Source organism: Heptranchias perlo, chromosome 4 (genome assembly GCF_035084215.1).
Source record: "Heptranchias perlo isolate sHepPer1 chromosome 4, sHepPer1.hap1, whole genome shotgun sequence".
Taxonomy (NCBI): Eukaryota; Metazoa; Chordata; class Chondrichthyes; order Hexanchiformes; family Hexanchidae; genus Heptranchias; species Heptranchias perlo.
Window position 1 is genome coordinate 71,556,820 of NC_090328.1, and position 21,729 is coordinate 71,578,548.

General features: G+C 44.3%; 1 protein-coding gene and 1 long non-coding RNA gene across 4 annotated transcripts in view; one reads left to right on the forward strand and one right to left on the reverse strand.

The window, feature by feature from the left end:
* Nucleotides 1-3,154: 3,154 nt before the first annotated feature.
* Nucleotides 3,155-8,678, reverse strand: LOC137321018 (uncharacterized). The gene is made up of 2 exons (XR_010962695.1): nt 8,060-8,678; nt 3,155-3,763 (listed from the first exon to the last, which is right to left on the reverse strand). It is a non-coding gene; the product is annotated as an uncharacterized lncRNA (long non-coding RNA).
* Nucleotides 8,679-9,631: 953 nt separating this feature from the next.
* Nucleotides 9,632-21,729, forward strand: part of cep78 (centrosomal protein 78) — a 93,973-nt gene continuing 81,875 nt past the window's right edge. For all 3 annotated transcript variants that reach the window (XM_067983117.1, XM_067983119.1, XM_067983118.1), the window contains exons 1-2: nt 9,632-9,781; nt 16,378-16,641. In XM_067983117.1, the coding sequence (XP_067839218.1) occupies nt 16,389-16,641 (253 nt within the window). In that variant the 5' untranslated portion in view covers nt 9,632-9,781; nt 16,378-16,388. The remainder of the gene's footprint in view (nt 9,782-16,377; nt 16,642-21,729) is intronic.

Below are 21,729 nucleotides of genomic sequence, written 5' to 3' on the forward strand. Positions count from 1 at the left end.
CCTCCTCCTCTACTTCTATCTGTGTGTGTGTCTCTCTCTCTCTCTCCCCCCCAATGGCACTTCTGCCTCTCCTCTTTCACTACACATACCAGTTCCCCTGCTTCATTTTTTTTATTCATTCATGGGCTGTGGGCGTCGCTGGCAAGGCCAGCATTTATTGCCCATCCCGAATTGCCCTTGAGAAGGTGGTGGTGGGGCAGCCTTCTTGAACCGCTGCAGTCCGTGTGGTGAAGGTTCTCCCACAGTGCTGTTAGGAAGGGAGTTCCAGGATTTTGACCCGGCGACGATGAAGGAACGGCGATATGTTTCCAAGTCGGGATGGTGTGTGACTTGGAGGGGAGCGTGCAGGTGGTGTTGTTCCCATGTGCCTGCTGCCCTTGTCCTTCTAGGTGGTAGAGGTCGCGGGTTTGGGAGGTGCTGTCGAAGACGCCTTGGCGAATTGCTGCAGTGCATCCTGTGGATGGTACACACTGCAGCCACAGTGTGAAGGGAGTGAACGTTTAGGGTGGTGGATGGGGTGCCAATCAAGCGGGCTGCTTTGTCCTGGATGGTGTCGAGTTTTAAGTCTTTGAGTGTTGTTGGAGCTGCACTCATCCAGGCAAGTGGAGAGTATTCCATCACACTCCTGACTTGTGCCTTGTAGATGGTGGAAAGGCTTTGGGGAGTCAGGAGGTGAGTCACTCGCTGCAGAATACCCAGCCTCTAACCTGCTCTTGTAGCTACAGTATTTATATGGCTGGTCCAGTTAAGTTTCTGGTCAATGGTGACCCCCAGGATGTTGATGGTGGGGGATTCGGCGATGGTAATGCAGTTGTATGTCAAGGGGAGCTGGTTAGACACTCTCTTGTTGAAGATGGTCATTGCCTGGCACTTGTCTGGCGCGAATGTTACTTGCCACTTATCAGCCCAAGACTGGATGTTGTCCAGGTCTTGCTGCATGAGGGCACGGACTGCTTCATTATCTGAGGGGTTGCGAATGGAACTGAACACTGTGCAATCATCAACGAACATCCCCATTTCTGACCTTATGATGGAGGGAAGGTCATTGATGAAGCAGCTGAAGATGGTTGGGCCAAGGACACTGCCCTGAGGAACTCCTGCAGCAATGTCCTGGGGCTGAGATGATTGGCCTCTAACAACCATTACCATCTTCCTTTATGCTAGGTATGACTCCAGCCACTGAAGAGTTTTCCCCCTGATTCCCATTGACTTCAATTTTATAGGGCTCCTTGGTGCCACACTCAGTCAAATGTTGCCTTGATATCAAGGGCAGTCACTCTCACCTAACCTCTGAAGTGGTTTGGGTGCGCAACAATTCAAAAATAGCAATATAATGCAGAAGACTACTAAGTCTGTTAAATCCAAGAGGTGTGAGATCCAAACACCTTCTAGGAAGGGGCCTCACACTGATGTGAGATCATATTAAGCAGTACCAATTCTTTTAGCTGCTTGTAAGTTGAGACACCAGTAATTTGTGATATATATTTCCTGCTATAATTTTTGAGTACTTAACTGGTCATTCATCCTGTTGCTGTTTGTAAGATTTTTCTATGTGGAAAATGGTTGCCACCTTTGCGAAGATAATTGCAGTTACTACACTTAAAAGGAATTCATTCTTTGGGATGTTTCTGAGAGGTATTAATGCTCTATATAAATGCAAGTTTTTTATTCTTTTCTCATCCAACACTTCACGCAGAAAAGTGTGAAGTGATACATTTTGGTAGGAAGAAAGAGAGGCAATATAAACTAAACGGTACAATTTTAAAGGGGGTGCAGAAACAGAGAGACCCAGGGTGCACAAACACAAATCTTTGACAGTGGCAGGACAAGTTGACAAGGCTGTTTAAAAAAGCATCTGGGATCCAAGGCTTTATTAATAGAGGCATAGAGTACAAAAGCAAGGAAGTTATGCTAAACCTTTATAAAACACTGGTTAGGCCTCAGTTGGAATATGGTGTTCAATTCTGGGCACCACACTTTAGAAGGATGTCAAGGCCTTAGAGAGGGTACAGAAGAGATTTACTAGAATGGTACCAGGGATGAGGGACTTCAGTTATGTGGAGAGACTGGAGAAACTTGGGTTATTCTCCTTAGAACAGAGAAGGTTAAGGGGAGATTTGATGGAGGTGTTCAAAATCATGAATGGTTTTGATAGAGTAAATAAGGAGAAACTGTTTCCAGTAGCAGAGGGGTCGGTATTCAGAGGACACAGATTTAAGGTGATCGGTAAAAGAGCCAGAGGCGACATGAGGAAACTTTTTTTTTTACACAGCGAGTTGTAACGATATGGAATGCACTGCCTGAAAGGGTGGTGGAAGCAGATCCAATAGTAACATTCAAAAGGGAATTGGATAAATACTTGAAGGGAAAAAAATTTGCAGGGCTATGGGGAAAGAGCAGAGGAATGGGACTAATTGGATAGCTCTTTCAAAGAGCCGGCGAGGCACAATGGGCCGAATGGCCTCCTCCTGTGCTGTACCCACTATGATATTCTGATTGCATTCCAGCACTCTCTTAAATTATATATTAGATGGTGTTGCTTATGCCATTCATTTCTGTATGACAATGACATCCTGGATTGTGATACATGAAACAGTCACCATGCAATGCTGTGGCTGTGTTTGAATTAAGGATCAACATTGTAATTATATGCCTGTAATTTATAATTAAAATTTTAGATAAGAAATCCTAGAATTCTGACTTCATACCTAAAACCCCTCAAAGAAATATTTACAATCCAAACCTATGTGACCAATTTTTTAATTAAAGCACATGAGGCTTTTGTAAGGTTGTAAATAACAATTAGAGTGACTTTTTATACACAAATCCCTTCACACTTTCATGTTAGGAGCACGTTGAAATCTTTCCCAATCATCCCATCTGCAATTAATTAATTCAATAACTCTAACTCTTTTGACTCCATAGGAAATATTTCACTTACATGGGAAAAAAAAGTTTCAATTTTAATTTAATATCCAATAATCTAGACTACTTAAAGCATTTTCCACAAGCAAAATGACAGCTCAGCAACACGTCAAAGGTGACTATGCTCCCTTTACTGATGATGTGGAGATGCCGGTGATGGACATTTACCTGAGGAAGGAGGAAGCCTCCGAAAGCTTGTGAATTTAAAATAAAATTGCTGGACTATAACTTGGTGTTGTAAAATTGTTTACCCTTTACTGATGACATCACCCTCTACAGCATGGTTAATGTGCCATCTGAAAAACTAACAGTGGCTGAATCACAAATGGAACATATATACAGAAGTGAACAGTGAGCACTAAAATTATGTACCATTTTCACTGCTGAGAAGATGAATTCTGTAACTTTAGAAAGATAATCATGATGTTCTATTTAGCACACCGTTACTGCATAAACATAGCTGAATTACATGGGTAGTGGGAATGGGGATAATTGGTGGAGAGCTTTATCTTCTTACAAGTTTTAATTCTTCACATACCTTTGAAGGTTAAATAAGTTGGCTGGAGTCCATGAATGTATAAACTGTACATAGCCTATGGGAAATGAAGGTTTCAAAGTGGCAGATAGCTGTTTTTCATTCCTGCTGGAAAAGACTGGCAACCTTCAAGAATATTATTTAGTAAGCTGCATTTAAAAAAAATTATCTTGGCACTCGTGACAATGAAAAATACAGAAAAATCTTGTGTGTTTTCTTGAGGCTGCCCCTATTTAGCTGTTGTAGTAAGATGAACATCCAATTTATCATCAGAGCTACAGGAAAAATCATGAATGCTGAAATCTGAAATAAAAACACAAAATGCTGTAAACATAGATCAGCAATTGAGAAGAAAAAAGAACAGGTTAACATTTTCTTTCAAACAGCTTTGAGAACTTGAGAACTGATTCTACCAGGCCCAGTAGTTTTTCTGGGTTCACGTTCTTCAATATGTTTAATCTTCTTGGCGGGGTAGGGGATTTCTTCAGTGTGTTAAATGTATTGAAATTGTAAGCATGTCCTTCATAAATGAGTTCACAATTCTGTTACATAGGAAATGTTGTGTCCTTCCTTCATTTAGCTGGATTGCTATAATCTGATGGGACTTTTGTGTCAAACCACATTCATTGAAATGTGATAAGTCTTCATTTCACACATCTGAAAACTCCATCCAACCATGTCGATGGCTGCTGGCAGAACTGTGCCCAAAAGTGCATCGTCCACCACACAGAAGGGCTGGATATCTTAGAGGTCACTAAAGTCATGACTGGTTTTGCCATTCTTCTGAACCCCCACCTACCCTCTCACCTTGCATAGATACCAAACACTGTCCCAACTCAATAAGACTTCTCTCCCCACTATGTGTCCTGAGCTTCCTGGCAAGGAATGATCTTAGCTCTGTCAACAAGTAATCTCACAAAGTGTGAGGAACTATATAGCTGTATAAGACCGTCAATCTACTGCGTAATATAGCATGTATACTGCATTGGACCACGACCTGAGAAAGCAAGGATGTGGAGATGCCGGTGATGGACTGGGGTGGACAAATGTAAGGAATCTTACAACACCAGGTTATAGTCCAACAGTTTTATTTGAAAATCACAAGCTTTCGGAGCTTACCTCCTTCGTCAGGTGAGTGAACCCTCCTGTCTGGCGATTGTTGCGCGGTGTCCGTTCATCCGTTGTCGCAGTGTCTGCATGGTCTCGCCAATGCACCATGCTCCAGGGAACACTTCAGCAGTCAAGGACATTCAGCCTCCGATCTTCGGGTAAGCGTTCTCTAAGGCGGCCTTCGAGATACACGACAACGCAAAATCGTCGAGCAGAAATTGATAGCCAAGTTCCGCACCCATGAGGACGGCCTCAATCAGGATCTTGGGTTCATGTCACGCTACACGTAACCCCACCAGCGGGAAAAAAAAGTTATCTGTTTTTAAAGAACTGGACATTCTCTCTCTCTCTCTCTGCCTTTCGGGTCTCATTCTCTCTCTGTCTGTGTAATCTGACCCACTGTGTATTCAGTATACTGGGATGTAATATTTTCCGTGGCTAACCTGTCTGAACACCAACGACACCTTTGATTGCTGTGATTGTCTCCCAGCCTAATATATGATATGCGATTTTAAAACCCTTCACTCACTCACCTGATGAAGGAGGTAAGCTCCGAAAGCTTGTGATTTTCAAATAAAACTGTTGGACTATAACCTGGTGTTGTAAGATTCCTTACATTTGAGAAAGCAAGCACATTTTTGTAAAAGTTAATAATGTTAATTTTTTTTTAAAAAAGCAACATTTTGCAATAATTGTAATATATCTTTTCATATGAGCCAAGTTTTGGGAGGGAGGTAAGGGAAGAGAACACAAAGGGGTAATTCATAGTATGTAGGGATTTGTTTAATGAAAAATTGAAATAAGAGGTTCACTGATGGCATTTTCATACATCTTTATTATGTGTATGGAGTAGTATATTTCATAGTAAGCAGCAAATTCTGTATTCTGAACTGCAGTTATAGTTATACATAATTCAAAAAGCAATTGTTACCTAACATGTTTGACAACAATCCAGAAGTTTAAACAATCTAATAATTATAATGGGAGATTTATTTCAAAGAATGGAAAACTTTTGGAGTGGTAAAAAAAAAATCCAAAAATCATCTTCCCTGTTCAGTATGCTCAAGGCTTCCGTACTCATTTGTTTGCCCTGAGTGGCTATGTATGCACCACAGATAAGAATATATTTTTGTGAGGAATTTCACAGTACCCCTCTTTTCTCTTTTTAGCAGACCTGGCAGGATCAAATTCAGAAAACATTGTCCGAAAATATTTATCTTGCAGGCTAGAAGTGCCTGGCCAAAAATAACTCTTCGTTGACAAGATCTTACTTATTTCAAGAGTTCTTTTCTCTAATTCTAAAAATTCCAAGAATAATATACTCAAAGATTAAAATCAGTAGAGTTGCATAAAAACTGACTAATTTCTTGCCATATTCCAACTTTTCTTGAAAGGAGTTAGGTTAAAAATGTCAGTTTCTTGTTACATTTTATTTTACCAATTAAAATTTTTGAGATTATTCTTGGATCCTTCTGATTTGGAGAAAAGTAAAGGTTGAAATTACTTTTAAAATAAAGATTTTTTGTGGTATCCATTGACCATCCAGCTTAGTCTTCTTTGCATTATATTTTCTTCTGACAATACTGAATAATCCTTGGCAGTCTCTGATTATAACAGTGAACCTCTAACCAGTTCACAAATATTGAATCCTATTTCTTTGTTGAATTTTCTTTTATTTTTGTGATATCAATTTATGTTGCATCAATTCTCTGTGCATTACAATATCCCTGTTTGTTGGTAAAGACAAGTTGGGATCTTCCATCATGTGATGGTTGAGCAAGTGTTTGTCAAACTGTTGAATGTCATTGTTTTCTTCAGGCTGTCCTCAAGAAGTTTTTTTTAAAGGAAGCATGTTTTTTATTAGTTTCTAAAGGCTGTGTTTGCTTTAGGACCAGAGCATATGAAAGTACCTTTCTCATGCATTGGCAAAGATACCATAAACCTCTTTGTAACAGTTTCAAAGATGGGAACTCCTTCAAAGTTAACTTCTAGATGTAATATTCTTGGTACATGGACCACTATCCTGCATTTGAATGCTTTTTTTGGCTACTGCAGAAAAAAAAAGGGTAATATTTAGAAAGGAAGACTTGCATTTATATAGCACCTTTCATGACCTCAGGACGTCCCAAAGTGCTTTACAGCCAATGAATTACTTTTTGAAGTGTAGTCACTGTTGTAATGTAGGAAACGTGGCAATCAATTTGCGCACAGCAAGGCCCCACTAACAGCAATGTGATAATGACCAGATAATCAGTTTTAGTGATGTCGGTTGAGGGATAAATATTTGCCAGGACCCCAGGGAGAAAATCCCCTGCTTTTCTTCGAAATAGTGTCATGGGATCTTTTGCTACCACCTGAGAGAGCAGATGGGACCTCAGTTTAACATCTCATCTGAAAGACTGCACCTCCCATGGTGCAGTACTCCCTCAGTGGTGCACTAGAGTGTCAGCCTCGATTTTGTGCTCAAGTCGCTGGAGTGGGAAATTTAGCATTTAAATAGTTTCATGAATTGTTCTAACAATTTCTTTCCCATCATGGGCTCGATGGGCCAAATGGCCTCCTTCGGCGCTGTAACCATCCTATGATTCTATGATCTTTATAATGCTACTAGTTTCTCAGGTTCTGTAGAATGGAAACAATTTCGAAGTATTTTGAACATTTTGAATGGTAGGAGTACTGGATACACAAATAGCAACTTTAGTCATGTACTCGGGCAGAATATTTGTCAATTTCAATGCTCTGGATTTTGTTGGCCTCAACACAGAAAACAAAACAATACAGAAATAGATCTGTTGTACATCAATAATAATAAATCTAACTTCAATGATTATTGTAAACATAAAAATTGATGAGAAAAATTCATTATATTGTGACTCCTACATTACTACAGTGACTACATTTCAAAAGTATTTCATTAGCTGTAAAGCGCTTTGGGACACCCTCAAGTGAAAGGCACTATATAAATGCAAATTCCTTCTTTCTTCAATTCATTTTAAGATGATTTCCAGCCTGAGTTTATGGATGTTAGGCTCTGAACTCTATTAAGAATAAAGGCTAACTTTGGGAATAGGAGCGAGCCTTCGGCTTAGTACTAGCATTTCTACCAGAGTCAAAAGGTACACCATTCAAACCCAGCTCCAGAAACTCCTAGCGAGCAGAGACTAGAGCTCTGCCTCTGAACTCTGGGTTGACATCCAGCTGGATACACGTGTCCGGAGGATGTGGGTGGGCCCCCTCCCTCAGCTAAAATTTGAACTAAACTAAACCCTCTGTGTAGAGATATTTCTTCTAAACCACTTCCTCACTCTTAGTGATAATTTTAATTTGATGACCCCTTGTCACCGACTCCTTAACCAGAGGAAATAGTCTTTCCCGATTCGCTCATTCCAATTCACAAGTGTGAAACATATACCACTGACTTGCAATGGCTGCTGTATCGTGTGTGGAGCTAATATGTGACAGCCTAGAAAACTAGCAAAAACTACTCACCAGCTTCAGAAAAAACAGAATCCTATGGCCATGATCGGTCCCCATCTCCTCGAATCCTATGGCCATGATCGGTCCCCATCCCCCAGAATCCGATGGCCATGATCGGTCCCCATCTCCCAGAATCCGATGGCCATGATCGGTCCCCATCTCCCAGAATCCTATGGCCTTGATCGGTCCCCATCTCCTAGAATCCGATGGCCATGATCGGTCCCCATCTCCTAGAATCCTATGGCCTTGATCGGTCCCCATCTCCCAGAATGCGATGGCCATGAACGGTCCCCATCCCCCAGAATGCGATGGCCATGAACGGTCCCCATCGCCCAGAATGCGATGGCCATGAACGGTCCCCATCCCCCAGAATGCGATGGCCATGAACGGTCCCCATCCCCCAGAATGCGATGGCCATGAACGGTCCCCATCTCCCAGAATGCGATGGCCATGAACGGTCCTCATCCCCCAGAATCCGATGGCCATGAATGGTCCCCATCCCCCAGAATCCGATGGCCATGAACGGTCCCCATCTCCTAGAATCCGATGGCCGTGAACGGTCCCCATCCCCCAGAATCCGATGGCCATGAACGGTCCCCATCCCCCAGAATCCGATGGCCATGAACGGTCCCCATCTCCCAGAATCCGATGGCCGTGAACGGTCCCCATCTCCTAGAATCCGATGGCCATGAACGGTCCCCACCCCCCAGAATCCGATGGCCGTGAACGGTCCCCATCTCCCAGAATCCGATGGCCATGAACGGTCCCCATCCCCCAGAATCCGATGGCCGTGAACGGTCCCCATCTCCCAGAATCCGATGGCCATGATCGGTCCCCATCTCCCAGAATCCGATGGCCGTGAACGGTCCCCATCCCCCAGAATCCGATGGCCGTGAACGGTCCCCATCCCCCAGAATCCGATGGCCATGATCGGTCCCCATCTCCCAGAATCCGATGGCCGTGATCGGTCCCCATCTCCCAGAATCCGATGGCCGTGAACGGTCCCCATCCCCCAGAATCCGATGGCCATGATCGGTCCCCATCTCCCAGAATCCGATGGCCATGATCGGTCCCCATCTCCCAGAATCCGATGGCCATGATCGGTCCCCATCTCCCAGAATCCGATGGCCATGATCGGTCCCCATCTCCCAGAATCCGATGGCCGTGAACGGTTCTCATCCCCCAGAATCCGATGGCCGTGAACGGTCCCCATCTCCCAGAATCCGATGGCCATGATCGGTCCCCATCTCCCAGAATCCGATGGCCATGATCGGTCCCCATCTCCCAGAATCCGATGGCCATGATCGGTCCCCATCTCCCAGAATCCGATGGCCGTGAACGGCCCTCATCTTCCAGAATCCGATGGCCGTGAACGGTTCTCATCCCCCCGCCCGGGTTTAGATTTGACAGAAGATGTCAATCCTGTGCGATACGCAACTCCAAACGTTTAAGGGGACTTGCAAACCCTCTAGAACTGACTGGTCATCACCTTCCCACCAGCAACACTCTCCAACTCACCGCCGCTTTGTGGGCTGAGCGGGGGCCGATGGGAAGCGAGGGCGCCATGTTGAGAGTGGCGGTTGGCCGGACGGTTCGAAACCAAGGAGACGGCGGGTGACAGTGGGCGCGCGGAGTGCGAGTCGTTAGAGTGATCCTTACTGACATCTGTGGTATTGCCGAGAAGGAGGGGAGCGCAGCGACTGTTTAGAACTGGCCCCTGGATATTAAGAGTAGGTGAGAGTTTGTGCAATTTAACGAGTTACCGATCTGTTCGCAGCACCGAGCCCGAACAGGGAGATTGGTTCGTTGCTGTAATGTGGAGCTAAGGAGCGGCGACGAGCTCGGAGTTTCATCCTCGGGAGGACCGGGACCGGGCGGCTCGTCTTTTCGCCGCTACCACATGCCCTCTCGGTTCATAGGCATTATAATCTGCCCGAGCCACTGCAGGACAAAGGGTGGTGTCGGGAAGCACCAATTCATACCGGGTGATTTTAGTACTCGGGCAGCTGTTCGGGGAGGGTGCAGGTACAGCCATTCGGAGAGTGGTAAGGGGGGCTCCCCCCAATCCCCGAACCCCCTCTCCTCCCCTGCTCCCTCTGAGTACATCTCATCCATGAGACCCAGCTCCTGCTCCCTGGACCTCATTCCCTTTAAACTGCTGACCACCCAACTTCCCTCCCTGGCTCCCATGCTTGCTGATATTGGCCCAGATTTGCTGTCAAAATAACGGTAGGGCTATTTATGTGCAAATCGTACAGCAACTTCTGGCGAGGGGCAGATGCACGGTTAAACTCAAATATCCAAAAGTTGCTGTCCGAGATGTGCTGCTCTGCCGTTAGCTAACTGAAAACGACATCTCTGCTTCACCATTGAATGGCCTGAAGTTGCTGTATTTATGCGGCAGATATGAGCTAAACTTGCCACACAAAGTTATGTCTTGTCCATTCCAGGCTAAATGCCCGTTTAACAATGTGATAAGTGTTAATTACTGCCAGCCAATCTCTTTTGCACTGAAAATTATTACAATGTGGAGTCTCATTCCTTCAGGTTTTAATTGTTGGCGATTTAAAAAAAATGTAAAAATGTATTTTTACTTTTCCTTCAAATCTTTTTTCTCTCTTAATACAATCTTTGTTTCTCTCTCTCTCTTTCTGTACCTGATTTGACATTGAATTCACCCACTTGAATTTACACTTCCTTCTCAGTCCATGTGCTGTTAATTTCACAATGCATTAATCTGATTAGTTAATGAGATACACAGTTGTTAACTCTGTTCACTCAGGTCCCAGATGCCCTGTTTCTCACCGTTATCAGCTCGCACTTTCAGCAACTTGCCACGCAAAAAATTTAAAAGCCTAAAAGTGCAAGGGCATGCATTCTTAACCACCCGCAAGCCACTCGGTTGTACAATCCCGCTACAAAAAGACATATTAAAGAATAAAAATGAACGGACCACCCGGCATCAGACCACTAAGCACCAGACACAACAAAGGCAAATCAAGCCCAGTCGACCCTGCAAAGTCGTCCTCACTAACATCTGGGGACTTGTGTCAAAATTGGGAGAGCTGTCCCACAGACTAGTCAAGCAACAGCCTGACATAGCCATATTCACAGAATCATATCTTTTAGCCAATGTCCCAGACTCCTCCTCCACCATCCCTGGGTATGTCCTGACCCACCAGAGGTGGCGGCATAGTGGTTATACGGTCAAGAGGGAGTGGCCCTGGGAGCCCTCTACATTCACTCCAGACCCCATGAAGTCTCATGGCATCAGGTCAAATGTGGGCAAGGAAACCTCCTGCTGATTACCACCGACCGCCTTCCCTCAACTGATGTATTATTACTCCTCCATGTTGAGCATCACTTGGAGGAAGCACTGAGGGTAGCAAGTGCACAGAATGTACTCTGGATGGGGGACTTCAATGCCCATCACCAAGAGTGGCTCGGTAGCACCACTACTGACCAAGTTAGCCGAGTCCTGTAGGACATAGCTGCCAGACTGGGCCTGCGGCAGGTGGTGAGAGAACCAACACGAGGGAAAAGTCTACTTGACCTCGCCCTCACCAATCTACCTGTCGCAGATGCATCTGTCCATGGCAGGAGTGACCACTGCACAGTCCTTGTGGAGACAAAGTCCCGTCTTCACACTGATGATGCCATCCATCGTGTTGTGTGGCATTACCACCGTGCTAAATAGGATAGATTCAGAACAGATCTAGCACCTCAAAATTGGGCATCCATGAGGCGCTGTGGGCCATCAGCAGCAGCAGCAGAATTGAATTCCACTACAATCTGTAATCCCATAGCCCGGCATATCCCTCACTACCATTACCATCAAGCCAGGGGATCAACCCTGGTTCAGTGAAGAATGTAGAAGAGCATGCAAGGAGCCTAAAAATGAGGTGCCAACCTGTTGAAGCTGCAACACAGGACTACTTGCATGCTAAACAGTGGAAGCAGCATGCCACAGACAGAGCTAAGCAATCCCACAACCAACAGATCAGATCAAAGCTATTTAGTCCTGCCACATCCAGTCGTGAATGGTGGTGGACAATTAAACAACTAACAGGAGGAGGAGGCTCCGTTAACATCCCCATTGTCAATGATGGCAGAGCCCAGCAAGTGAGTGCAAAAGACAAGGCTGAAGCATTTGCAACCATCTTCAGCCAGAAGTGCCGAGTGGATGATCCATCTCGGCCTCCTCCCGAGATCCCCACCATCACAGAAGACGGTCTCCAGCCAATTCGATTCACTCCACGTGATATGAAGAAACGGCTGAGTGCACTGGATACAGCAAAGGCTAAGGGCCCTGACAACATCCCAACTATAGTGCTGAAGACTCCAGAACTAGCCGCGCCTCTAGCTAAGCTGTTCCAGTACAGCTACAACACTGGCATCTACCCAACAAAGTGGAAAATTGCTCAGGTATGTCCTGTCCACAAAAAGCAGGACAAATCCAATCCAGCTAATTACCGCCCCATCAGTCTACTCTCAGTCATCAGCAAAGTGATGGAAGGTGTCATCGATAGTGCTATCAAGCGGCACTTACTCACCAATAACCTCGCCAGTGCTCAGTTTGGGTTCCGCCAGGACCACTTGGCTTCAGACCTCATTACAGCCTTCGTCCAAACATGGACAAAAGAGCTGAATTCCAGAGGTGAGGTGAGAGTTACTGCCCTTGGCATCAAGGCAGCATTTGACCAAGTGTGGCACCAAGGAGCCCTAGTAAAATTGAAGTCAATGGGAATCAGGGGGCAAACTCTCCAGTGGCTGGAGTCATACCTAGCTCAAAGGAAGATGGTAGTGGTTGTTGGAGGCCAATCATCTCAGCCCCAGGACATTGCTGCAGGAGTTTCTTGGGGCAGTGTTCTAGGCCCAGCTATCATCAGCTGCTTCATCAATAACCTTCCCTCTATCATAAAGTCAGAAGTGAGGATGTTCGCTGATTGCACTGTGTTCAATTCCATTCGCAACCCCTCAGATAACGAAGCAGTCCGAGCCCATATGTAGCAAGACCTGGACAACATCCAGGCTTGGGCTGGTAAGTGGCAATATTTGCACCAGACAAGTTTCAGGCAATGACCATCTCCAACAAGATGGAGTCTAACCACCTCCTCTTGACATTCAACAGCATTACCATTGCTGAATCCCCCACCATCAACATCCTGGGGGTCACCATTGACCAGAAACTTAACTGGTTCAGCCATATAAATACTGTGGCTACAAGAGCAGGTCAGAGGTTGGGTATTCTGCGGTGATTGACTTACCTCCTGACTCCCCAAAGCCTTTCCACCATCTACAAGGCACAAGTCAGGAGTGCGATGGAATACTCTCCACTTGCCTGAATGAGTGCAGCTACAGCAATACTCGAAGCTCGACAATATCCAAGACAAAGCAACCTGCTTGATTGGCACCCGATTCACCACCTTAAACATTCACTCTCTCTACCACCGGGGCACAGTGGCTGCAGTGTGTACCATCTATAGGGTGCACTGCAACAACTCCCAAACCCACAACTTGTACAACCTAGAAGGACAAGGGCAGCAGGTGCATGGAACACCACCACCTGCACGTTCCCCTCCAAGTCACACACACCATCCTGACTTGGAAGTATTATTGCCGTTCCTTCGCCGTCGCTGGGTCAAAATCCTGGAACTTCCTACCTAACAAGGCTGTGGGAGTACTTTCACCACATGGACTGTAGCGGTTCAAGGGGGAGCTCACCACCACCTTCTCGAGGACAATTAGGGATGGGCAATAAATGCAGGCCTTGCCAGCGATGCCCATATCCCATGAATGAATAAAAAAAGTCTAACTAATGGCAGACACTGTTAGATGCCCTGCTACAACAAAATTTGGCCCATTGTAAATGGCTGTCTCTCCTCAAGTACTGTCCCCCTCCTTTTTAAAATCACTGTTATCATCCGCTTCTCAAAAAATCCAACCTCGACTTTGCTGTCCTCTCAAACTATTGTCTGATCTTCAACTCCCCTTTCCTCTCAAGTCCTCAAACATGTAATCGCTGCCGAAATCTCACATCTCCCCGAAACTCCATGTTTAAATGTGTCCACTCAGTTATCCACACCTCTGCAGCATTGAAGCAGCCCTAACTAGATTCACAAGTGACAGAAGACCGAAGCCATTGTCTTTGATCCCCACCGCAAACTGTTTCCTTGCCACCCACTCCATCCCTCCCTCTGGCCACTGTCTGAGGCTGAACCATACCGTTTGCAACCTTGGCAACCTCCTGTTTGACCCTGAGATGAGCTTCAGACCACATATCGGCTCCATCACCAAGACCGCCTACTTCCATCTCCGTAACATCGCCCATCTCCGCCCCTGCCTTAGCTCATCTGCTGAAACCCTCATCTGTGCCTTTGTTACCTCCAGACCAGACTATTCCAATGCTTTCCTGGCTGGCCTCCCATCTTCCACTCTCCATAAACTTGAGCTCATCCAAAACTCTGCTGCCCGTATCCTAACTCGCACGAAGTCCTGATCTCCCATCACCCCTGTGATCGCTGACCTACATTGGCTCCCATCCGGGAACGCTTCAATTTAAAAATTTTCATTCTTCTTTTCCGATCCCTCCATGGCCTCGCCCCTCCCCATCTCTTTAACTTCCTCCAGCCCTACAACCCTCCGAGATCTCTGCGCTCTTCCAATTCTTGCCTCCTGCACATCCCTGGGTTTTAACCACTCCACCATTAGCGGCTGTGCCTTCAGCAACCTAGGCCCTAAGCTCTGGAATTCCTTCCCTTAACCTCTCCACCTCTTTACCTCTCACTCCTCGTTTTAAGGCGTTCCTTAAAACCTACCTCTTTGACCAAGGTTTTGGTCACCTGTCCTAACACCTCCTTATGTGGCTCGGTGTCAAATTTTGTTTGATAACGCTCCTGTGAAGTGCCTTGGGACGTTTTACTATATTAAAGGCGCTATATAAATGCAAGCTGTTGTTGTTACAGCATTGAAGCGGCCCTAACTAGAGTCACAAGTGACATCCTCTGACTGTGACTCAGGAGCCTTTGACAGAGTCGACCACACCATCCTCTTCCAGCATCTCTCCTCTTTTGTCCAGCTAAATGGGACGTCCCTTGCCTGGTTCCACTCTTAGTGTTGGTATTCTGCATGTGCACAAAATCCTTTTAGTTTGAATGAGTTGCTTGGATGGGAAATATGCAAATTCTGTGATGCAGCCACTTTAGTTGATTCCAAAATGTATGCAGTATAGTGATAATTATGTTTAGAAGCTATAACCAACTACTACATTTATATAGTGCCTTTAATCTAGAAAACATCCCAATACACCTGACCGAAGGGAGAGGAAAAAAATAGATAAAAGGAATAAAGTAACAGGAGTGAGCTATGATAGGAGAGGTAACCAAAAAACTTGGTTGAAAAGATGGGTTTTGGGAAGATTTTTAAAAATGGAGAGAAAACATGATTGATGAAGGGAACTCTCGAGTGTAGAACAGAGCAGATAAAAATTCTGCCACCATGGAGCGCAGAGGAGAATAAGATGCGAGGAGTAGGCCATTTAGCCCCTCAAGCCTGTTCCACCATTCAATTAGATCATGGCTGATCTGTACCACAACTCCATTAGACCCTTGAAGACAAGAGTGAGAGTTTTAAATTCAATGCATTGCATAGGGAGCCAGAAATCAGTTGGCAATTCAGCCTAATTGTTGAAACTCTATTTTAAGGATATTTAGAGCATTTTTAGGGCACTTTCCCCACTGTTCAGAGATCAGCAGGAGAGGTCTCTGTGCAGGCATTTTCAGAATGTTGCCATGCACAGGCTCCATTAATAAATGTATTCTTTTTCTTTTAAATAAAAACTTTTTTTTGAGCAGATAGCTTGCAAGCCACATCTTTCTCCTGCTGCACCAAGCCCCCAAGGTCGGTTGCAGCATCTCTACCACCAAATTGGCACAACTTTCAGGCAGAGTCCATGGAGCCCAACTCCTCCCATATGCAAAAGATCCTGTGACCAGAAATATTGATAGGATCAGGCAGGCGTTATGGGAGCAGAAGGAATGTTTTTTTTAATGGGGAGAAGCCTTTAGTCCATAATGAAAAGTAATAGTCTAGGATCCTTGAGTTTGCAGAAACTTTAATTACGTTTGTTTTTATTTATCATGAGAATTCTATTTATACTTCAAAAATACTTTTATCATTTGCATGTAAAGTACTCTGTTAAGAAGGGAGATACAGGTCTTTAACATTCCTGTTACTTGCTTCACATCAATTTCTTCATTTTGGTGCTTGGGAAAATTTGAAGATTCTTTGCTGGAATGACATGTTTTTTTTTCCTCACTGTTCTCCCAAAGTCTCGCACAAAATGATTGAATCAACCCACTTGCGCCAGCGAGGGCCATTGGATTTTGAATCACATTATGAACATTTGTGTGCTCTTCGTGACCTGGTTCCATTAAAAGCTGTGAAGGCAAACTTAAATCAAGGTGTTTTGGATATTAATGGTGATTGGATCAAGCTGTCTGAGTGGGCACCTATTCTCAGCTCCATCAGCATTAATAAGCATTTAGCTTTCCTTGCAGTAAGGAGTTACTACCAGCCTGGTCTTGGAGAAACAGGTAAGATACCAGACTAGTTTAAAATGATTGACTTTTGCACCACTAGAGTAGAGGAGAGAAATAATGGCTATGTTCTGCATATAATATATAACTTAGTGTATTTTTTTGTGGTATTACATAGTGGTTACAGCACAGAAACAGGCCATTCGGCCCAACATTGTGTACCAGTGTTTATACTCCACATGAGCCTCCTCCCACTGTACTTCATCACACCGTACCAACATATCCTCCTATTCCTTTCTCCCTCATGTGCTTATCTAGCTTCCACTTAAATGCATCTATGCTAGTCACCTCAACTACTCCATGTGGTAGCAAGTTCCACATTCTAACCCATCTCTGAGTAAAGAAGTTTCTCCTGAATTCCTTTTTGGATTTATTAGTGACCATGTACACAGATCACTGAAATGTAGTAGTCAGGTACAAAAAAACCCAAAAAGGCTAATGGAATGTTAGCCTTTATAACTAGAGGGCTTGAATGTAAAAGGGGAGGAAGTTTTGCTACAAAGCCCTGGTTAGACCGCATCTGGAGTACTATACAGTTCTGGGCACCGCATCTTAGAAAGGATATGTTGGCCTTGGAAGGAGTGTAGCGCAGATTCACTTGGATGTTACCAGGGCTCCAAAGGTTGGATTATGAGCAGAGAATACTGTTGGCCAGGGACTGCAGAAACTACTGAGTTTATTCCGAACTGCTGACACACAGGCAAAAGATTGACTCTTCTCTTTGTACTAAGCCAATAACCGTAACCGGTGACAACAATACATAAACTAGGCTTGTATTTTCTGGAATGTAGAAGGTTAAGAGGTGATTTGATTGAGGTTTTTAGGATTTTGAAAGGAATTGGTCGCGTAGATAGAGATAAACTTTTTCTGCTGGTGGGGGAGTCTAGGACAAGGGCACATAACCTTAAAATCAGAGCCAGGCCATTCAGGAGACAAGTTAGGAAACACTTCTTCATGCAAAGGGTGGTAGAAGTGTGGAACTCTCTCCCACAAAAAGCAGTAGATGCTAGCTCAATTAATAATTTTAAATGAGATGGATAGATTTTTGCTAGCCAAGGGTATTAAGGGGTATGAAGTCAAGGTGAGTGGATGGGACTAGGGTACAGATCAGCCATGATCTCATCGAATGGTAGAACAGGCTCGAGTGGCTCAGTGCTCCTCTGTTCTTCTACCCCATTTAGACTCTTATTTTCCAAGGAGTAGGTGGCCTCCTTATTCCTCCGACCAAAACGCATCACCTCGCACTTATCTATACTGAAATTCAGTTGCTGTTTTTGTTCCTTTACCAGAATTTAAATAGTGTTACTAGATAGTGTTGACCTATTCAGAGAAAAGGCTGCTTGGAAGGATTTCCAAAATTAACTAAATTTTAAGAACATAAGAAATAGGAGCAGGAGTAGGCCACACGGCCCCTCGAGCCTGCTCCAACATTCGATAAGATCATGGCTGATCTACTTCAGTTCTACTTTCCCACCTTATCCCCATATCCCTTGATTCCCTTAGTGTCCAAAAACTATCGCTCTCAGCCTTGAATATACTCAACGACTGAGCATCCACGGCCCTCTGGGGTACAGAACTCCAAAGATTCACAACCCGCTGTGCTAAATGGCTGACCCTTTATCCTGAGACTATGACCCCTAGTTCTAGGCTCTCCAGCCAGGGGAAACAGCTTCTCAGCATCGACCCTGTCAAGTCCCCTTAGAATTTTATATATTTCATTGAGATCACCTCTCATTGTTCTAAACTCCAGAGAATAGGCCCATTCTACTCAATCTTTCCTCACAGGACAACCCTCTCATCCCAGGAATCAATCTAGTGAACCTTTGTTGCACCACCTCTAAGGCAAGTATATCCTTCCTTGGGTAAGGAGACCAAAACTATACACAGGATTCCAGGTGTGCTCTCACCAGAGCCCTATATAATTGCAGCAAGACTTCCTTACTCTTATACTCCAACCCCCTTGCAATAAAGGCTAACATACCATTTGGCTTCCTATTTGCTTGTTGTACCTGCATGTTAACTTTCTGTGATTTGAGTACACCCAAATCCCTCTGAACACCAACATTTAATAGTTTCTCACCATTTTAAAAAAGTCTGTTTTTCTATTCTTCCTACCAAAGTGGATAATTTCACATGTCCCCACATTCTACTCCATCTGCCACCTTCTTGCCTAATCATTTAACCTCTCTATATTCCTCTGTCGCCTCTTTGCGTCGTCCTCACAACTTACTTTCCCACCAAGCTTTGTATCGTCAGCAAACTTAGATACATTACACTCGGTCCCGTCATCTAAGTCATTAATATAGACTGTAAATAGCTGAGGCCCAAGGACTGATCCTTGTGGCACCCCACTAGTTACAGCCTGCCAACGTGAAAATGACCCGTCTATTCCTACTCTATTGTCTGTCCGTCAACCAATCCTCAATCTGTGCTAATATATTATCCCCAATCCCATAAGCCTTAATCTTGTGTAATAACCTTTTGTGTGGCACCTTATCGAATGCTTCTTGAAAATCCAAATATACCACATCCAGTGGTTCCCCCTTATCTACCCTGCTAGTTACACCCTCAAAAAAACTCTTAATAGATTTGTCAAACACTATTTCCTTTCATAAAACCGTGTTGACTATGCCTAATCATATTATGATTTTCTAAGTGCCCCGTTACCATGTTCCTAATAATAGATTCTAGCATTTTCCCTACTACTGATGTCATGCTAACTGGCCAATAGTTCTTGTTTTCACTCTCCCTCCTTTCTTGAATAGTAGGGTTACGTATGCTATCTTCCAATCCACGGGGACTGTTCTAAAATCCAGGCAATTCTGGAAGATCAAGAAAGGATGTAGGTCACAGGTCCAGGGTATTGTCGGCTTTTAGTCCCATTAATTTCTGCAGTATTTTTTCTTTACTAATATTAATTATTTTAAGTTCCTCACTCTCATTAGACCCTTGGTTCCCCACTATTTCCTGTATGCTTTGTGCCTTCTACTGTGAAGACATGCAAAATATTTGTTTAATGTCTCTGCCATTTCCTTATTCCCCATTATAATTTCTCCTGTGTCTGCCTGTAAGGGACCCATGTTCGCTAATCTCTTCCTTTTTACATACTTGTAGAAGCTCTTACAATCTGTTTTTATATTTCTTGCTAGTTTACTCTCATATACAATTTTCTCCCTCTTTATCAATTTCTTGGTTTGCTTTGCTTATTCTTAAATCCTCCCAATCCTCAGGCTTACTACTCTCTGCAACATTGTAAGCCTCTTTTTTTAATATAATACTATCCTTAACTTCTCCAGTTAGCCATGGTTGGACCACTTTTTCTGTGGAGTTTTTATTTCTCAAGGGAATGTATATTCTTTGAGAAATATGAATTATTTCTTTAAATGTTCACCATTGCTTATCTACCATCATATCTTTTAATCTAATTTCCCAATCTACCTTAGCCAACTTGCCCTAATACCTAGGTAATTGGTTTTGTTTAAATTTTAAAACTCTAGTTTCATACTTAACTACATCGCTCCCAAACTCAATATGAAATTCTATTATTTATCTATTATTATTATTGTCATAAATATTATGATCACTGCCCCAGAGGATCCTTTACTATGAGATTACTAATTAACCCTGTCTCATTACACAATACTAGGTCTAAAATAGCTTGTTCCCTAGTTGGTTCCTCGACATATTGTTCTAGAAAACTGTCTCGAATGCATTCTATGAGCTCGTCCTCCAAACTACTTTTGCCAATTTGGTTTGCCCAGTCTGTATGAAGGTTAAAGTCCCCCACGATTATTGTATTCCCTTTGCTACATGATCCTCTAATTTCCTGATTGATACTCTGTCCAATGCCAAGACTACTGTTGGGTGGCCTATAAACTACTCCCACCAGTGCTTTCTGCCCTGTATTATTTTCTAGCTCCACCCATACTGATTCTGCATCTTAATTTTCTGAGTTAAGATCTTTTCTCACTACTGTCTTCATCTCATCCTTTATTATCAGGACTATCCCCTACTCCCGCCCGCCTTTTCCATTTTGCCTATTTTTTCTAAAAGTCAAGTACCCTGGAATATTTAGTACCCAACCCTGGTCAACCTGCAACCACGTCTCAGTAATGGCTACTAGCTCAAACCATTTGTCTCTGTTTGTGCCATTAATTCATCCATCTTGTTACAAAAGCTGCGCCTTTAATTTTAACTTTTTACTACTTTTCCCTCACCTAACCTTAGTCACTAATGCCCTATTACCTTTGCTAAACTCTCTGTCCCTCCCTGACACACTCTGCTTGTTTTTACCCAAATCACTACTCTGCTCTACAGCCTTGACTTTTCTCTTTGGACTTGTAAATTTACCCTTACCTGACCCCTCCCCCACCCCTCCCCCATTAGTTTAAAGCCCCATCTACTGCCCTAGTTATTCGATTCACCTGGACACTGGTCCCAGCCCGGTTTAAGTGGAGCCTGTCCCAACGAAACGGCTCCCTTTTTCTCCAGTACTGGTGCCAGTGCCTCAAGAATTGAAACCCCTGCCTCCCACACCACTCTTTCAGCCACATATTTAACCATCTAATCTGTTTGTCCCTTTGCCACTTTGCGCGTGGCTAAGGTAGTAATCCAGAGATTACTTTTGAGGTTCTGCTTTTTAATTTGGTCCATGGCTCCTCAAACTCCCTCAGCAGAACCTCATTCCTAGTTTCACCTATGTCGTTGGTTCCTATGTGGACCACGACAACTGACTCCTCCCCCTCCTGCTCCAAGTTCTTCTCCAGCAGCGAGGAGATGTCCTTAACCCTGGCACTGGGCAGGCAACACAGACTTTGGGACTCCTGGTCGTGGCTGCAGAGAACAGTATAACCCACTGACTATCCTATCCCCTACTACTACCACATTCCTTTTCGCCGCCCCCCCACTTGAATGGCCTCCTGTACCACAGTGCCGTGGTCAATTTGCCCATCCTCCCTGCAGTCTTTGTTCTCATCCGCACAGGTAGCAAGTACCTCGTATTTGTCGGACAAGGGCAAAGGCTGACTCTCCTCCACCACTGCATCTGGGGTCCCCTTACCTGCCTGACTCACAGTCGCATCCTCC